Here is a 17,692-nt window from a genome sequence, read left to right as displayed (position 1 = left end):
AAGTAGTTCCCCATTCGGATCTCCAGGTGGGGACTACACAAGAAGGGGCAATCATCAGGAAGATGGATACTGACATTCTGCAAGTCGGAGCGTGGAATGTTAGAAGTTTGAATCACTGTGGTAGGTTAGAAAATCTGAAAAGGGTGATGGAAAGACTAAAGTTAGATGTAGTTGGTGTAAGTGAAGTATGTTGGCAGGGAGAGCAGGAATTTCGGTCTGGGGACTACAGAATTATCAACATAAAATCAAACAGGGGAAATACTGGAGTTGGTTTAATAATGAATACCAAAATAAGCCAGCGGGTTAGCAACTATGACCAGCATAGTGAAAGGATTATTGTTGTCAAGATAGACACCTAACAAATACGCACCACAATAGTGCAGGTCTATATGCCTACTGGTTCAGCAGATGATGAAGAAATCGAATGAAGATAAAGAAGATTTAATACAATATGTGTAAGGTGACGAGAATATAATTGTGATGGGAGACTGGAATGCAGTGGTAGGCCAAGGAAGAAAAGGTGATACAGTAGGAGAATTTGGATTGGGACAAGGGAATGAAAGAGGAAGTCGGCTGGTTGAATTCTGCAGCGATCGTAATTTAGTCCTTGCAAATACTCGGTTCAGGCACCACAAAAGATGGCTGTATACGTGGACAAAACCTGGAACACTGGAAGGTATCAAATAGACTTCGTTATGATTAGGCAGAGATTCAGAAACCAGGTACTGACTTGCAAAACTTTCCCAAGAGCAGACGTGGAATCTGACCACAACTTGTTGGTCATGAAATACCACTTGAAGTTGAAGAAATTAAAGAAAGGAAGGCAAGGAGATTTGATCTAGACGAGTTGAAAGAAAAAAGTGTGAGGTACTGTTTCAAGGAATGTGTTGCACAAGGACTAAATGAAAAGGCTGAAGGAAACACAATAGAGGAACAATGGACATTCGTGAAGAATGAGGTCTCTAGGGCTGCTAAAGAATTCCTAGTAAGAAAGGAAAGATCACCTAAGAATCAATGGATAACTCAGAAGATCTAGACCTGATTGATGAACGACGGAAGTACAAGAATGCAAAAACTTAAGAGGGCAAAAAGGAATACAGGCGATTAAAGAATGAAGCGGGTAGAAAGTGCAGGACAGCTTAGGAAGACTGGCTGAAGGAGAAGTGCAAGGATGTTGAAGGTTGAGTGGTCCTAGGAAATGTAGATGCTGCATGCAGGAAAATCAAGGAAACCTTCAGAAAAAGGAAAACTAGTGCATGAATATTAAGAGCTTGGATGGTAAACCACTTCTAGGGAAAGAAGACAGGGCAGGAACATATCCAACAGTTGTATTAAGGTAAAGACGAAGATATGATATGATTCTGGAACAAGAAGACGCTGTTGATGCTGATGAAATGGGGGACCCAATTTTGAGGTCGGAATTTGACAGAGCTTCGAGATACTTAAATAAGAACAAGGCACCTGAAATTGATGACATTCCGTCTGAATTACTGACTGTCTTAGGAGAAACCAACATGGTGAGGTTATTCCATTTAGTGTGTAAGATGTATGAGACGGGAGGAGTGCCATCTGATTTTTGGCAAAATGTTGTTATACCTATTCCCAAGAGAGCCGATGCTGACAAGTGTTAGGCTTAGATATCAAGGATAATTTAATAAGAAACCACCTATTCAATACTTTCCACGTTTAATGTGGTTATTATCTACATGATTTTATGTAGACTTATTTAGGTCAGGTACAGGTTTACATAAAATCATGTAGATAATAACCACATTAAACGTGGAATGTATTGAATAGGTGGTTTCTTATTAAATTATCCTTGATATCTATGCCTAACGTCATCTTCAATACGGAACAATAATGAGAGTTGTTACTTGTAAGCTGACAAGTGTGAAAACTACCGCATTATTAGTTTAGTATCTCATGCCTGCAAAATTTTTGACATGTATTATTTACAGAAGAATGGAAAGACAAGTTGAAACTGAGTTGGGAGTAGATCAGTTCAGCTTCAGAAGAAATATAGGAACACGTGAAGCAATCCTGACTTTACGTCTGATTTTAGAGGATAGAATTCACATACATGGTGTTCGTAGATCTTGAAAGGCATTTGTAATGTTGATTGGACCATGATGTTTGAGATTCTGAAGGTGATCGGGATCAGATACCGAGAGCGAAGAATTATCTACAATCTGTATAAAAATCAGTCTGCAGTGATAAGAATCGAGGGCTTTGGAAAAGAAGCAGCAATCCAGAAAGGAGTGAGGCAGGGTTGCAGTTTTAACCCCCTTACTTTTCAGTGTATATAGAGAACAGACAGTAAAGGAAATCAAAGAGCAATCTTGGAACGGAATCACAATCCAAGGAGAGAAAATCAAAACTCTGAGATTTGCTGATGATATTTTTATTTTATCTGAGACTGCAGAATATCTGCACAAATTGCTGAATGGTATGGACGTTTTGGGTAAGGAGTACAAGATGAAAATAAGTAAGTCCAAAACAAAAGTCTAAGTGAGATGATGCAGGAAATATTAAATTAGGAAAGGAAGTCAGATGAATATTGTTATTTGGGTAGTAAAATAACTAACGATGGCAGATGTAAGGAAGATATAAAATGCCGACTTACACAAAAAGAAGGCGTTTCTTAAGAAAATAAATTTGCTCGTTTTGAACACTGATATAGGAATAGATGTTTTTGAAGACCTTCGTCTGGAGCGTGGCATTGCATGAAAGTGAAACATGGACGATAATTAGCTCAGAAAGAAAGAGAATAGAAGCTTTTGAAATGCGGTGTTACAGAAGAATGCCGAAGGTGAGATGGATAGATTGAATCACAAATGAAGAGATACTGAATCGAATTGGTGAGAGGAGATTGATTTGGCTAAATTTGATAGTATTGGCTCAATTTGACAAAAAGAAGAGATGGAATGATAGGACACATCTTTAGACCCCCAGGACTTGAGCAGTTGGTTTTTGAGGGAAGTGTAGGCGCTAAGAACGGTATGGGTAGACTAAGGTATGAATATGACGAGCAGATGTAGGATGCAGCAGTTATGTAGAAATGAAAAGGTTACCACAGGGTAGAGTGGCATGGATAGCTGCATCAAACCAGTCTATGGACTGAAGACTCAACACAACAACAGTAGTCGAAAGTATCAGCAAAGCAAAGTGTGACTAATCTATCTAAACTTTTATTGGACAACAATATTGATATTGTCGCCATTCAGGAAATGCATGTTTCTAATGCAGATAAGTTTCAAAGCAGAGGTTGTATCCCTGGTTATACTGCTCTTGGAGTGACGTATCACGATGTGTATGGAATAGCCACCTACATCCGTAACAACATAAATGAAGCCTCGCTTATTTCTCAAAATACGGATGGAAATATACATACAGTTGTCACACAGTTGCATGGCATTACTATAACAAATGTCTATAAACAACGGTAGTAATGCCTTCCAACGGAATCGAGTTATAGCGCAGAGGATGCTCTGTACAAGCAGCTTACTGAAGAAGTAGACTGAAGCTAACTCGTGAGGTTTCTGTCTCTGGACTCGCTGAAATCTTGCCGAATTTTATATTCTCAAATCTTCAGCTCTTGAATGAGCATGTCGACTTTGCAAATCAGTTGCTACGCAACATATCTACCTCATTGAATCTTCAATTAGTTTGTGTACTGGTAACATATAAATATTGTATATGTCTCAAGTGTTGTAGTAATCTTTTATGTGACAAAACCGTCCGTTCTATGAAAAGACTTTTTGTTCAGCAGAAGCTGGATTTGAAGTTTAATGTGCAAGTGGTACATATTTGTAATACCACTTTGCGATCTTCAGCCTTGGGTTTGGTGTATTCAAGTGCCGAGTATTGTGCACCTGTTTGGATGAACAGTCATCATACAAGGCTTGTTGATGCCCAGCTTAATACCACAATGCACATCATATCTGGCGCAATCACATCTACTCCAGTTCATTGGCTTCCACTGCTAACTGGTATAATGCCACCTGATCTACGCTGATCTAATGCCCTTATGAAGGAATTTCGCAAGATCTCAAGAAATCCTAGTCTACCCGTGAATAGTGACCTGCCACCTCTGAATCTTAACAGACTAAAATCACGCCATCCAACTCTGCGTGATGCCTCTAACATGGATGCTAAGGATTTTAAATCTCTTGATGAGTGGAAAAGTAGATGGGAAGCAGCAACGGATGTGCGCCTTCATACCTTCTTCTCAGGTCCCAGACTTCCAAGTGGATCCCACCTACCACGCAAGACCTGGACTACCCTGAATAGAATCAGAACAGGACATGGTCGGTGCAGAGCCACTCTCCATAAGTGGAAAAAGCTACCTAATCCAGACTGTGACTGCGGAGCTCCTTGCCAGACTGTTCGTCATATCGTCAGGGAATGTAGGATTCGAGCCTATCACGGTGATGAGGATGACTTCCTGCTGCTAACTCCGGATGCTACACGCTGGATCGAAGAATTAGACATTCAATTGTGAAACACAAGTTGCTTTGTTTCTCAGCTGTAAATATGTATATATGTATGTTACTGATTATGTCTGTATAAGCCATACGCTAAATAATAATGCAATTCTCCTTTAATAAAATTTTGTGCTGTGTGTGTGAAATACAGAACAGGAACTGCTTTGCAATGTTGCCTCATCTCGGATCAACTGCATTGCGTATATAGTTAAGAAGTTTTGGAAGTACTCCACTTGTTCACTTTATTAAGCTTAATATTGGCAGCTACCAACATTTCATAGGTCTTTTTTGAGAACATCTGATAGACAAAGATTTTGCTGTTTATTAAATGAAAGAACCTGCCTGCTACAATGAGAAGACTTTGAGAAGCCGTAGTTTAGCACATTAAATTGATTTACTGCCACTACCTTAACTTAGCACACTTTACAAAAAGGAATGATATAATGACATAATTTCTTCATTCTCCACCTTCGCTGCACCCTACCATATGCATGATGGGGTTCACTGCAATATGACAAGTGTGACTAGTGTGTTGGAAATTCATCAATGGTCCAAGGGGAATGGGGCTGTAAGTGAACCCTGTCATGGATGAACTGGGCAAGAGATAGCTTTGAATTTCGTACTTTGCTAATTGCTTCTGAGCTAGATATTTCTGCAGAAGTGACATCCTAGTCTATGAAATGTCTGTACAGTAGCTTTTTTTGGAATCAGATTTTCTAAACCTGTTACCTGTGTGTTCTGTGAAAGGAAAGAAAAATATATGAAGTATATCTACTACTGTGTTTGGAACTTGACACATAACATGCACCTTGTTAAAAACAACGCGTTGCTTTAAACAGTGTTCAAAATATAACCATGTGACCTTGCCGCGGTGGGGAGGCTTGCGTGTCTCAATGAAGCAGATAGCCGAGCCGCAGATGCAACTATATCAGATGGATATCTGTTGAGAGACCAGACTAAGGAATGGTTCATCAAAAGGGGATTAGCAGCCTTTCGGAAGTTGCAAGGGCAGCAGTCTGGATGATTGACTGATATGGCCTTGTAATAATACTCAACATGTCTTAGCTGTGTTGATACTGCTACACGGCTCAAAGCAACGGGAAACTACAGCCGTAACTAACTCCCGAGGACATGCAGCTCTCTCTGTATGAATGATGTACCGATGATTGCTTCCTCTCGGGTAAAATATTCTGGAGGTAAAGTAGTTCCCCATTCGGATCTCCAGGTGGGGACTACACAAGAAGGGGCAATCATCAGGAAGATGGATACTGACATTCTGCGAGTCGGAGCGTGGAATGTTAGAAGTTTGAATCACTGTGGTAGGTTAGAAAATCTGGAAAGGGTGATGGATAGACTAAAGTTAGATGTAGTTGGTGTAAGTGAAGTATGTTGGCAGGGAGAGCAGGATTTCTGGTCAGGCGACTACCGAATTATCAACACAAAATCAAACTGAGGAAACGCTTTAGTTGGTTTAATAATGAATAAGAAAATAGGGCAGCGGGTAAGCTACTATGGCCAGCATAGTGAAAGAATTATTGTCGTCAAGATAGACACCAAGCCAATGCCCACCACAAAAGTGCAGGTTTATATGCCTACTAGCTCAGCGGATGATGAGGAAATCGAAAGAACATATGAAGAGATAGAAGATTTAATACAATATGTAAAAGGTGACGAGAATATAATTGTGATGGGAGACTGGAATGCAGTGGTAGGCCAAGGAAGAGAAGGTAATACAGTAGGAGAATTCGGATTGGGACAAAGGAATGAAAGAGGAAGTCGGCTGGTTGAATTCTGCACTGATCATAATTTAGTCCTTGCCAATACTTGGTTCAAACGCCACAAACGACGGTTTTATACGTGGACGAGACCTGGAGACACTGGAAGGTATCAAAGAGACTTCATTATGTTTAGGCAGAGATTCAGAAACCAGGTGCTGGATTGCAAAACTTTCCCAGGCGCAAATGTGGACTCTGATCACAACTTGTTGGTCATGAAATGCCATCTGAAGCTGAAGAAATTGAAGAAACGAAAGAATGCTAAAAGTTGGGATGTAGACAAGTTGAAAGAAAAGAATGTGAAGGATTGTTTCAAGGAACATGTTGCAAAAGGAATAAATGAAAAGGCTGAAGGAAACACAATAGAAGAAGAGTGGATAGTCATGAAAAATAAAGTCAGCAGGGCTACTGAAGAAATGTTAGTAAGGAAGAAAAGATCAAATAAGAATCAATGGATAACTCAGGAGATACTAGACCTGATTGATGAATGACGAAAATACAAGAATGCTAGAAATGAAGAGGGCAGAAAAGAATACAGGTGACTAAAGAATGAAGTGGATAGAAAGTGCAAGGAAGCTAAGGAAGACTGGCTGAAGGAGAAGTGCAAGGATGTCGAAGGTTGTATGGTCCTAGGAAAGGTAGATGCTGCATACAGGAAAATCAGGGAAACCTTTGGAGAAAGGAAATCTAGGTTTATGAATATTAAGAGCTCAGATGGAAAGCCACTTCTAGGGAAAGAGGACAAAGCAGAAAGATGGCAGGAACATATCCAACAGTTGTATCAAGGTGAAGATGTAGATAATTTGGTTCTGGAACAAGAAGAGGCTGTTGATGCTGATGAAATGGGAGACCCAATTTTGAGGTTAGAGTTTGACAGAGCTGTGAGCATCTTAAATAGGAACAATACACCTGGAATTGATGACATTCTCTCTGAATTACTGACTGCGTTAGGAGAAACCAGCATGGCAAGGTTATTCCATTTAGTGCGTAAGGTGTATGAGACAGGAGAAGTCCCATCCGATTTTCGTCAGAATGTTGTTACAACTATTCCCAAGAAAGCCAGTGCTGACAGGTGTGAAAACTACCGCACCATTAGTTTAGTATTTCATGCCTGCAAAATTTCAACACGTATTATTTACAGAAGAATGGAAAAACAAGTTGAAGCTGAGTTGGGAGAAGATCAATTTGGCTTCAGAAGAAATGTAGGAACATGTGAAGCAATCCTGACTTTACGTCTGATCTTAGAGGATCGAATCAAGAAGGACAAGCCCACGTACATGGCATTCGTAGATCTAGAAAAGGCATTCGATAATGTTGATTGGACCAAGTTATTTAAGATTCTGAAGGTGATTAGGATCAGATACCGAGAACGAAGAATTATCTACAATCTGTATAAAAATCAGTCTGCAGTGATAAGAATTGAGGGCTTTGAAAAAGAAGCAGCAGTCCAGAAAGGAGTGAGGCAAGGCTGCAGTTTGTCCCCTCTCCTTTTCAATGTTTACATAGAAGAGGCAGTAAAGGAAATCTAAGAGGAATTTGGAAAGGGAATCATAATCCAAGGAGAGGAAATCCTTGAGATTTGCCGATGAGATTGTTATTTTATCTGAGACTGCAGAAGATCTCGAGAAGCTGCTGAATGGTATGGACAAAGTCTTGAGTAAGAAGTATAAGATGAAAATAAATAAGTCCAAAACGAAAGTAATGGAGTGCAGTCGAACGAAGGCAGGTGATGCAGGAAATATTAGATTAGGAAATGAAGTCTTAAAGGAAGTAGATGAATATTGTTACTTGGGTAGTAAAATAACTAACGATGGAGAAGTAAGGAGGACATAAAATGCAGATTAGCACAAGCAAGGAAGAGTTTTCTTTAGAAAAGCAATTTGCTCACTTCAAACATTGATATAGGAATTAGAAAGATGTTTTTGAAGACTTTCGTGTGGAGTGTGGCATTGTATGGAAGTGAAACATAGATGATAACTAGCTCAGAAAGAAAGAAAGAAAGAATAGAAGCTTTTGAAATGTGGTGTTACAGAAGAATGCTGAAGGTGAGATGGATAGATAGAATCACAAATGAAGAGGTACTGAATCTAATTGGCGAGCGGAGATCGATTTGGCTGTGAGAAGAAGAGATAGAATGATAGGACACATCTTAAGACACCCAGGACTTGTTCACTTGGTTTTTGAAGGAAGTGTAGGTGGTAAGAACGGTAGGGGTAGACCGAGATATGAATATAACAAGCAGATGTATGATGCAGTAGTTACGTAGAAATGAAAATGTTAGCACATGATAGGGTGGCATGGAGAGCTGCATCAAACCAGTCTTTGGACTGACGACTCAAACAACAACAATGACCTTATACTCTATTACTACACACGTACATACATCATTATAGACCGTTATGCCTTTCAGCGTTCAGTCTGCTAGCCTCTGTGAATTTACTAAACGTCGCCACAATCCTCTATTTGCAACTAGTGCTTTGGCCTCATTTAGTTCTGTACCTCTCATCTTTAAATAGTTAGAAACCAAGTCTAACCATCGTCTTGGTCTCCCTCTATTTCTCTTACCCTCCATAGCAGAGTCCATTATTCTCCTAGGTAACCTATCCTTCTTCATTCGCCTCACAACACCCCACTACCAAAGCCGGTTTGTGTGTACAGCTTCATCCATCGAGTTAATTCCTAACTTAGCCTTTTTCTCCTCATTCCGAGTACTTGCCTGCCATTGTTCCCGCCTGTTTTTACCAGCAATCATTCTCACTACCTTCATGTCTGTTACTTCTAACTTATGAATAAGATATCCTGAGTCCACCCAGCTTTTGCTCCCATAAAGCAAAGCTGGTCTGAAAACAGATTGATGTAAATATAGTTTTGTCTGAGAGCCGACTTCCTTCTTACAGAATACTGTTGATCGCAACTGTGAGCTCACTGCTTTAGCTTTACTGCTCCGTGATTCAATCTCACTATATTACCATCCTGGGAGAACACACATCCAAAATACTTGAAATTATCTACCTCTTCCAGCTTTTTCACCAATCTGACATTCAGTTCTCTTGGATTTCTTACCTACTGACATCACTTAAGTCTTCGAAAGGCTAATTTTCATACCATACACATTGCACCTATTTTCAGGTTCCAGGATATTGGACTTTCAGGCTTTCAGTACAATCTGCCATTAAGACCAAGTCGTCAGCATAGGCCAGACTGCTTACTACAATTCCACCTAACTGAATCCCTCCCTATCACCTTTCAGCAGATGATCCATCTATACTACGAACAACAAAGGTGAAAGATTACAGCCTTGTCGCCTTGTCTAACCCCTGTAAGTACCCTGAACCAAGAACTAATTCTACCATCCCTTCTCACTGAAGCCCAATTGGCAACATAAATGCCTCTGTTTGATTTCAATAATCTACCCTTAATCCCATAGTCCCCTAGTATGGCAAAATCCTTTTCCCTCGGTACCCTGTCATATGCTTTCTTTAGATCTTCAAAACATATACATAACTGTTTATTCCTCCCGTACCATTTTTCAGTTACCTGGCGCATACTGAAAAGATGCTCCTGACAGGTCTTGAAACCACACTTGTTTTCATCCAACTTCTTTCTCATCCACTGATTGCATCCTTCCTTCCAAGATGCCAGTGAATACTTTGCCTGGTATACTAATCAGTGAGATGCCTCAATAGTCGTTGCAATCCTGTCTGTTCCCTTGCTTACAGATAGGTGCAATTACTGCTTTTGTCCAATCTGAAGGTACCTTACCAACACTCCATGCTAATTTTATTACACTATGAAGCCATTTTATCCCTGCCTTCCCACTATATTTCACCATGTCAGGTCTAATTTAATCTATTCTTACTGCTTTATGACATGGAGTTTATTTACCACCTTTTCCACTTCCTCAAGCGTAATTTCACCAACATAATTTTCCTCCTCCCCATGAGCTTGGCTGTTCGCAACACCACTGGGAAGAGATTTCCTTTTATGTAGAGGAGATGTCAAAATATTCCCTCCATCTCTCTAGTGATTCTCTGGGATCTATTATGAGTTCATCTGAATTACTCAAAACACTGTTCATTTACTTTTTCCCTCCCTTCCTAAGATTCTTTATTACTGTCCAGAAAGGTTTCCTTGCCGCTTGACCTAGCCTTTCCAGGTTATTACCAAAATCTCACTCACAACTTCTTTTTGGATTCAACAACATTTGTTTCGCTCTGTTTCTTTCATCTATGTACAATTCCCTGTCTGCCTCAGCCCTTGTTTGGAGCAATTTCTGATAAGCATTCTGTTTATTTTTACAAGCTGCTCTCACTTCATCATTCCAGCAAGATGTTTGCCTTTTCCCATCTTTACACACAGTTGTTCCTAGGCATTCCCTTGCTGTTTCTACTACAGCATCCCTGTATGCCACCCATTCTGTTTCCGTATCCTGAACTTGCTTACTGTCTATTGGTCAAAACTTCTCACTAATCATAACCATGTACTTCTATCTAATTTCCTCGCCCTGGAGACATTCTACCCTTATTCGTTTGCACACAGATTGCACTTTCTCTACCTTAGGCCTAGAGATACTTAGTTCACTACAGATCAGATAGTGGTCTGTATCAGCAAAAAATCCCCGAAAACTCGTTCATTCCTAACAGATTTCCTGAATTCAAAGTCGGTTAAGAAATTGTCTGGTATGGATCTGGTACCCCTAGTCTCCCACGTGTAGCGGTGAATAGCCTTATGCTTGAAGAATGCATTCATAACTGCTAAACCCATACTAGCACAGAAGTCCAGCAAACGCTTCCCATTTGCATTAGCTTCCATATCTTCCCCACATTTACTAATCACCCTTTTCAATCCGTCAGTTCTATTTCCAACTCTTACATTGAAATTACCCATTAGTACTATCCTATCCTTGCTGTTGACCCTGACGACGATGTCACTCAATGCTTCATAAAACTTGTCAACTTCATCCTCATCTGCACCCTCACATGGTGAATAAACTGAGACAATCCTCGTCCTAATTCCTCCAGCTGCCAAATCTACCTACATCATTCCCTCATTTACGTGCCTAACAGAAACTATGTTGTGTGCAGTGGTATTCCTGATGAACAGCCCTACCCCATATTCTGCCCTTCCCTTTCTAACACCCGTTATGTACACTTTATAATCTCCTATCTCTTCCTCATCTCTCCTTACCCGAATATCACTTACTCGTATTCTTCGGACCACCTTTTGAGCAGACTAAAGCGGAAGTGAGTGTATGGAGTAGGGGATGGCGCGGGTGACAGGGGTAGCGCCTGCAGTGTTGTCACATGGTAGGTGAGGGGGCAAGGGGGAGCGCTACTCAGCGCCAGTTTTGGCATTGGTGCCGTTAATGCGGAGCTGCCATACTTACTTACTCTGTGGATGTCTTGAACACGTGGGTGCAGTTCCAATCGTAGTCTGTTTAAAACAGCAGTGAGAGAAATTTATCGGTGTGCTTCGCTTTTACAAAAACAGTGTATGTGCGTAGTGTGTGCTAATTCATAATTCTTGTAGTCTCTTGTACGTTTGTATGTTTCTTCTTACTCGTTATTGGATATTATTGTGCAATGGATCCAAACAAAAATTTCACCAGACTGTCATAAGTTGAAGAAGAAACGCAAAATTTTTACGTCCAGCGAGAGAAACATGATTCTGTCCGTTTGTAAGCATTTTCAAGCGAAAACTATTGACGGCGGTATTACTGCTGTTCATGAAGCAGCCCCCCTGTGTGTGAGGGCGATAGAATAACACACACGGTATCCCCTGCCTGTCGTAAGAGGCGACTAAAAGAGGCCGCAGGGGCTCTGAATTTTGGAGCATGGTTTGGCGACCACAGGGCCCATAGCTAAGTCCCGGCATTGCTTCCACTTACTTGTGCCAGGCTCCTCACTTTCATCTATCCCATCCGACCTCTCTTGGTCAACTCTTGTTCTTTTCCGGCCCTGACACTATTAGGTTTGCGAGGGCTAGGGAGTTTTTCATTTTCACGCCCTTCATGGCCCTTGTCTTCCTTTGGCCGATATCTTCATTTTTCAAAGTGTCGGATCCCTTCCAATTTTTTCCCTCTAATTAGTGTTGTATTGAGGATGGTTGCCTAGTTGTACTTCCTCTTAAAACAATAATCACCACCACCATCATGAAGCAGCGAGACAGACGGCAGAGGCAGTGAGAGCTTCATATAGACTACAACCGTGTTCAAGGTAAAAGCTGATAATAAAACCGGAAAAGGGTTGGAGACACCTCAAAAGCATAGAGGAACAGAAAGGAAAGTAACTCGTCTTCAGAAGTAAGATTCCTTTACTCGAGCAGCAATAAGGAGAAAAATCCATGTCTTGTACAGGGAGAACGATCTACCGACATTAAGTAAGTGGTATCAATTGTTAATGATGACAAGGAACTTCCAAAGTCCTCTAAAACAACCATGTGGAGGCTACTTTTAGCTATGGGGTTTAAGTATATAAAGCGAAGGAGATATCATTGTTAATTGACAGGGAAGACATTGTTGCTTGGCGTCATAGGTATTTACGCAGTATTCGCGAAGTAAGGGCCAAGGGAAAATCCGTAGTGTACACAGATGAGACATGGGCAAACACGAAATTATGTAGAACTCGTGAAACAGACGGAGAATCGCGTGGGGGAAGTTGATGGCCTTATAGAACGTCTTCACGACAAGATTGTAATAAATCTCAATGATGACAGCTCCAGCTCTGGTGATGATACCTCGTGTGCTGCTGACCCCGTGTCTGATTCCGACTTGGGTGTGCAGCCACTCGATAGCGATACAGATTAATTACTGCGGCACAAGGTAAGCTGACGCTCAAACCTTCTGTATGACGATGATGATGATAATAATAATAATAATATGTAATAATATTGTTTATAAAATATATTTGTAATAATTAATTTATTGAAATTGTGCTGAACAAAGCGGAGGTGGAACAGGTTTTCACCTGGATCCCCAACTTCCCCGGTCAGTTTCAAGTTAATTCCAGTACAAATACATAATCATCACTTCTCTCGCTTATTCATCAATCGCTCATGAGTAGCGTGACAGACCTCTCCGGCAGGCTCATTTCAAATACTTGGAATGGACTACTTCAAATGGAATCGGGCCATATATTTATATAATAATAAATATAAATGTATATAATAATGATATAATAATATTTATATAATAATTTAATGAATATAATGCTTACTGTGTATGTCAAAAGAATTCGTTAGCAATGCTTTAAGCCTGAAATTGTAGTTAGTTCATTAAAAATGTAATTCAGTAAATTAATTGTTTAAAGATGTAAGCCGTTAAAAGAATGTATGAGATCCTAACATGCATATGTTAATGCATTAATTCTTTTAAATGCACTCGAGGTTCAATCCATGAGGTGTGCTGGAGTACAACTTTGAATCGCCCGCCAGTTCATTTGGCAACAACGGCGAGTGTGACGAGGCAGTGACGTTACTTCTGCTTTAGTCTGTTCAAAAGGTGGTCCAGAGAATAGCACATCCAGATGCATCCTCTTTGCTGACTCAGCCAGTTCTACTTTCTTTCTTCCATGAGCCCCATTAATATTGATAGCTCCCCATGGAATTCCATTTTGTTCGCCAAGTAGTTTCCAAGGAGTCCCTCGCCTGTCAAATAGGAGTGGGACTCCGTTACCCCCATAGATCCGAGGCTTGCTTAAAATTTTCTGAGCTCGGTAAATTCATGAAGCAGGATGCTACCTACTTACACATAGTCCTAATGAGGATATCTCCTCTAACGAGTTATGGACCACTGATGGATTGTATAGTCCTAACTGCCTGAGCACAAGGAGGGCCATGACTCAGAATATGTCCGAGATGCCCACTCCCATTCCATAGCAACTGGTATCCTGACTCTCAGAACCGCTTACTAGGCCACCCAGCCGTTGCCCATGGTTCACGAACTAGGACGTGACTACAGTAATCCACACCATGAGCCATCATCCTTTTCAATACAGAAATATCTTTCTATTGGCAAGTGATACTACATTCTGGCAACCCACAGGGCAAGTGTCCTTACTTTTCTGCTATGTCACCTCTTTATAAAGTATGTAGAATTGGAGAAAGAATCAAAATTACTGGAAACCTCAAAGCATGAATTCATATTTTGATGTCTAAAATTCATGCGTTTTTGGTCATTTTCACCGTGTCTATGTCTTCCCCTCCATTTATTATCATCCACTTCCTGTTCTGAATCCGTTTCAACATCACTTTCTGTCTCATAATCCAAATCAGTATCACTGTCATATAATATTTCATTAATTATTCCTTCTAAAACATTTTCAAAACTTTACTGATTTGTTTTCAGAACTCTGTGAGAATAACCATTTTCTGTTTCCACATCATCACTATTCTGATGTTGAGATAGATCTGGTCATGGCTCCATATTGTATGAATTCATTACAAAGCACAGTCGGTAATAACAATATTTTATTAAACTGTATTAGTCGCAATAAACCCAAAATATTGATTAACAGAACTCATGAACAGTAGTCACATAACTGGTATCACATGTCTGCAAGACAACACGGTGAACTTCCCATGCTTTTACTGAAGGTCAGACAGAGCGAACGGTACGGCACCTTCACTACATGGTGCTAACGCTCCTCCTGAAAGGTACATAAAGGGAGAAAGAATTAGGACACTAGAATGCGAGGGGATGACCGCTGGAAAGTTGAGCAGCTGTCTTGGAGACATATGATACCATTTCAGGGTTAAGGGAGTGATAGGTGGTACAAATACAAGTGTTATGAACATAGGAACCATAGATCTGCGGTGATTAGTTTTGGCTGCCTACCTCCCAGACGCTCGAGTGTTAATGAGTCACACTCTTTTTGCGGAGTGTTGTCTGCATGACCATTGTTTCTTCCTTCTGTCTTCATCGTGTCCGAGAAGTGCCGGGAAATTTCCAAAAAATACACAAGTCTTTGTCGTGAATTGTGCCACCAAGTTGGAAGGGGACATATCGAACATCTGCGCTGAGGTACTGTACATCTGTCAATTTTCATTTTATGTAGCTAAAACGTAAACCAAAAGCAAACAGCTTGTCTCATTTACTCGAACACCTGGGAGGTTGGTAACCGAACTGAGGTCTTTAAGCATGAGTAGTTCCGAATCTAATCACCACAGACCTCTGGTTCTTATGTTTGTAATACTTGTGTTAGAACCATTTATCACCCTCTTAATTTAGGAAACAGAATTTTTTCTACAGCCTATCTAATATATGTATTTTTTTTAATGTTTGATATAAATGTTCACATCATATCTAAAGGGTTTTTTTTTTTTTTTTTTTTTCCCCTCCTGGATTTATCTCTTTGAAAGTTGATAGGTCAGCCCTGTGTAATGAAGTCATAATGTGAAATATTTGTAAAATATCTTGCTCAGGTAATTATTTAGATTGAACGAAGTATTTACTGTACCCCTCTGCATTTACTTTCTTTATCAGGTAAGAAAAAGGCCACCACCGTGGTAACACCAGAAGTCAAGTCCGAAAATAAAACGAGCAGCTGTACCAATGGTGTAATCAGAACTACACCTGTTGAAGAAAAGTCATCTCCTATTCCAATTAAGGTGGTGCCTCCAGGTGCTAAAACCCTGAACATAACCAAAGGCTTTGAAATCTCAACGGAAAAAGGAGAAGAAGGTAAGTTTTACTCTACAGTTATTCTGATACTGGACTTCCAGCAGTAATAGTGTTGAGTACAAGAGATGATGCTTCAACCAATAAGTCCTGTCTATATTCACACCAGGCAAATGCTGGAGCTGTACCTTAATTAAAACCACGGTCGCTTCCTTCCCACTCCTAGCCCTTTCCTATCTCATCATCACCAGAAGACCTATCTGTGTTGGTGCGACATAAAGCAACTTAATTTAACAAATTGACTGTAATCATTGCTCCACCTTATCGATACAATATGTTGTGTGCCTTACGCTAGTTCACAAATTGTTTTGTTTTATTATAAACATCATTGAGGTCAGAATTCAAGAGACCTAAATAGGAGCAAGGCACCTGTAATTGATGGCATTTCCTCTGAATTACTGACTGCTTTAAGAGAAACCAGCATGGCGAGCTTATTCCATTTAGTGTGCAAGATGTATGAGACAGGAGAAGTGCCATCCGATTTTCGGCAAAATGTTGTTATACCTATTCCCAAGAAAAGCGGTGCTGTCAAGTATGAAAACTACCGCACCATTAGTTTAGTATCTCACTCCTGCAAAATTCTTATACGTATTATTTACAGAAGAATTTATTTATTCGTATCAGAAGCAATACATCATATAAATTGTTAGTTAAGAAAGAGGTATAATTAAATAGGCCTAACTGGTAAAGAAACATACTGGAGGTACATTCAAATTAACAATTATATCATATCGGACCAGAATTTGGCAAGATCTCGACCATTTGGTATGGCCTTCACTAAATCTTGCATGGTGCAAACGAGAGGGCAGGAGTTGCAATTAAGGAGGTTCACCATGGTTTGTTCTTCTCCGCAGACACAGAGGGTTGACTCTTCAGATAGACCCCACTTCTTCATATTGCTCGTGGTGCCCCTGCATAGGTAGTCGGAAATGAATTTACGGTACTGAACTGAATGTCAGCATTCCAGAAGCATCATTAAAGTACAGAAGAATGGAAAGAAAAGTTGAAACAGAGTTGGGAGAAGATCAGTTTGGCTTCAGAAGAAAGGTAGGAACATGTGAAGCAATCCGGACTTTACGTCTGATCTTAGAGGATAGAATTAAGAAGGGCAAGCCCACGTACATGGCTTTCGTAGATCTAGGAAAGGCATTTGATAATGTTGATTGGACTAAGCTATTTGAGATTCTGAATGTGATCGGGATCAGGTACCGAGAAAGAAGAATTTTCTACAATCTATATAAAAATCAGTCTGCAGTGATAAGAATCGAGGGCTATGAAAAAAAAAAAGCAGCAATCCAGAGAGGGGTGAGGCAAGGTTGCAGTTTGTCCGCCCTCCTTTTCAATGTTGATATAGTACAGGCAGTAAAGGAATTTGGAAAGGGAATGACAATCCAAGGAGAGGAAATCAAAACCCTGAGATTTGCTGATGATATTGTTATTTTATCTGAGACTGCAGAAGATCTGGAGGAAGTTGCTGAATGGTATGGACGAAGTCTTGGGTGAGGAGTACAAGATGAAAACAAATAAGTCCAAAAGAAAAGTAATGGAGTGCAGTCGTACAAAGTCAGGCAATGCAGGAAGTATTAGATTAGTAAATGAAGTCTTAAAGGACGTGGATGAATATTGTTACTTTTAGTAAAATAACTAAGGATGACAGAAGTATGGAGGACATAAAATGCAGACTTGCACAAGCAAGGAAGGCATTTCTTAAGAAAAGAAATTGGCTCACTTCGAATATTGATATAGGAATTAGAAAA

At 40.2% G+C, this 17,692-nt stretch overlaps 1 protein-coding gene across 1 annotated transcript in view; it reads left to right on the top strand.

The window, feature by feature from the left end:
- HBS1 (translation elongation factor EF-1alpha (GTPase) HBS1) overlaps nt 1–17,692 on the top strand; it is a 167,862-nt gene that overhangs the window by 96,505 nt on the left and 53,665 nt on the right. The window contains exon 5 of the mRNA XM_067156259.2: nt 15,741–15,938. Within this exon, the coding sequence (XP_067012360.2) occupies nt 15,741–15,938 (198 nt within the window). The remainder of the gene's footprint in view (nt 1–15,740; nt 15,939–17,692) is intronic.

Source organism: Anabrus simplex, chromosome 12 (genome assembly GCF_040414725.1).
Source record: "Anabrus simplex isolate iqAnaSimp1 chromosome 12, ASM4041472v1, whole genome shotgun sequence".
Lineage (NCBI taxonomy): Eukaryota > Metazoa > Arthropoda > Insecta > Orthoptera > Tettigoniidae > Anabrus > Anabrus simplex.
Note: the sequence above shows the minus strand (reverse complement) of the source record. Positions and strands in the feature narration are given on the sequence as shown.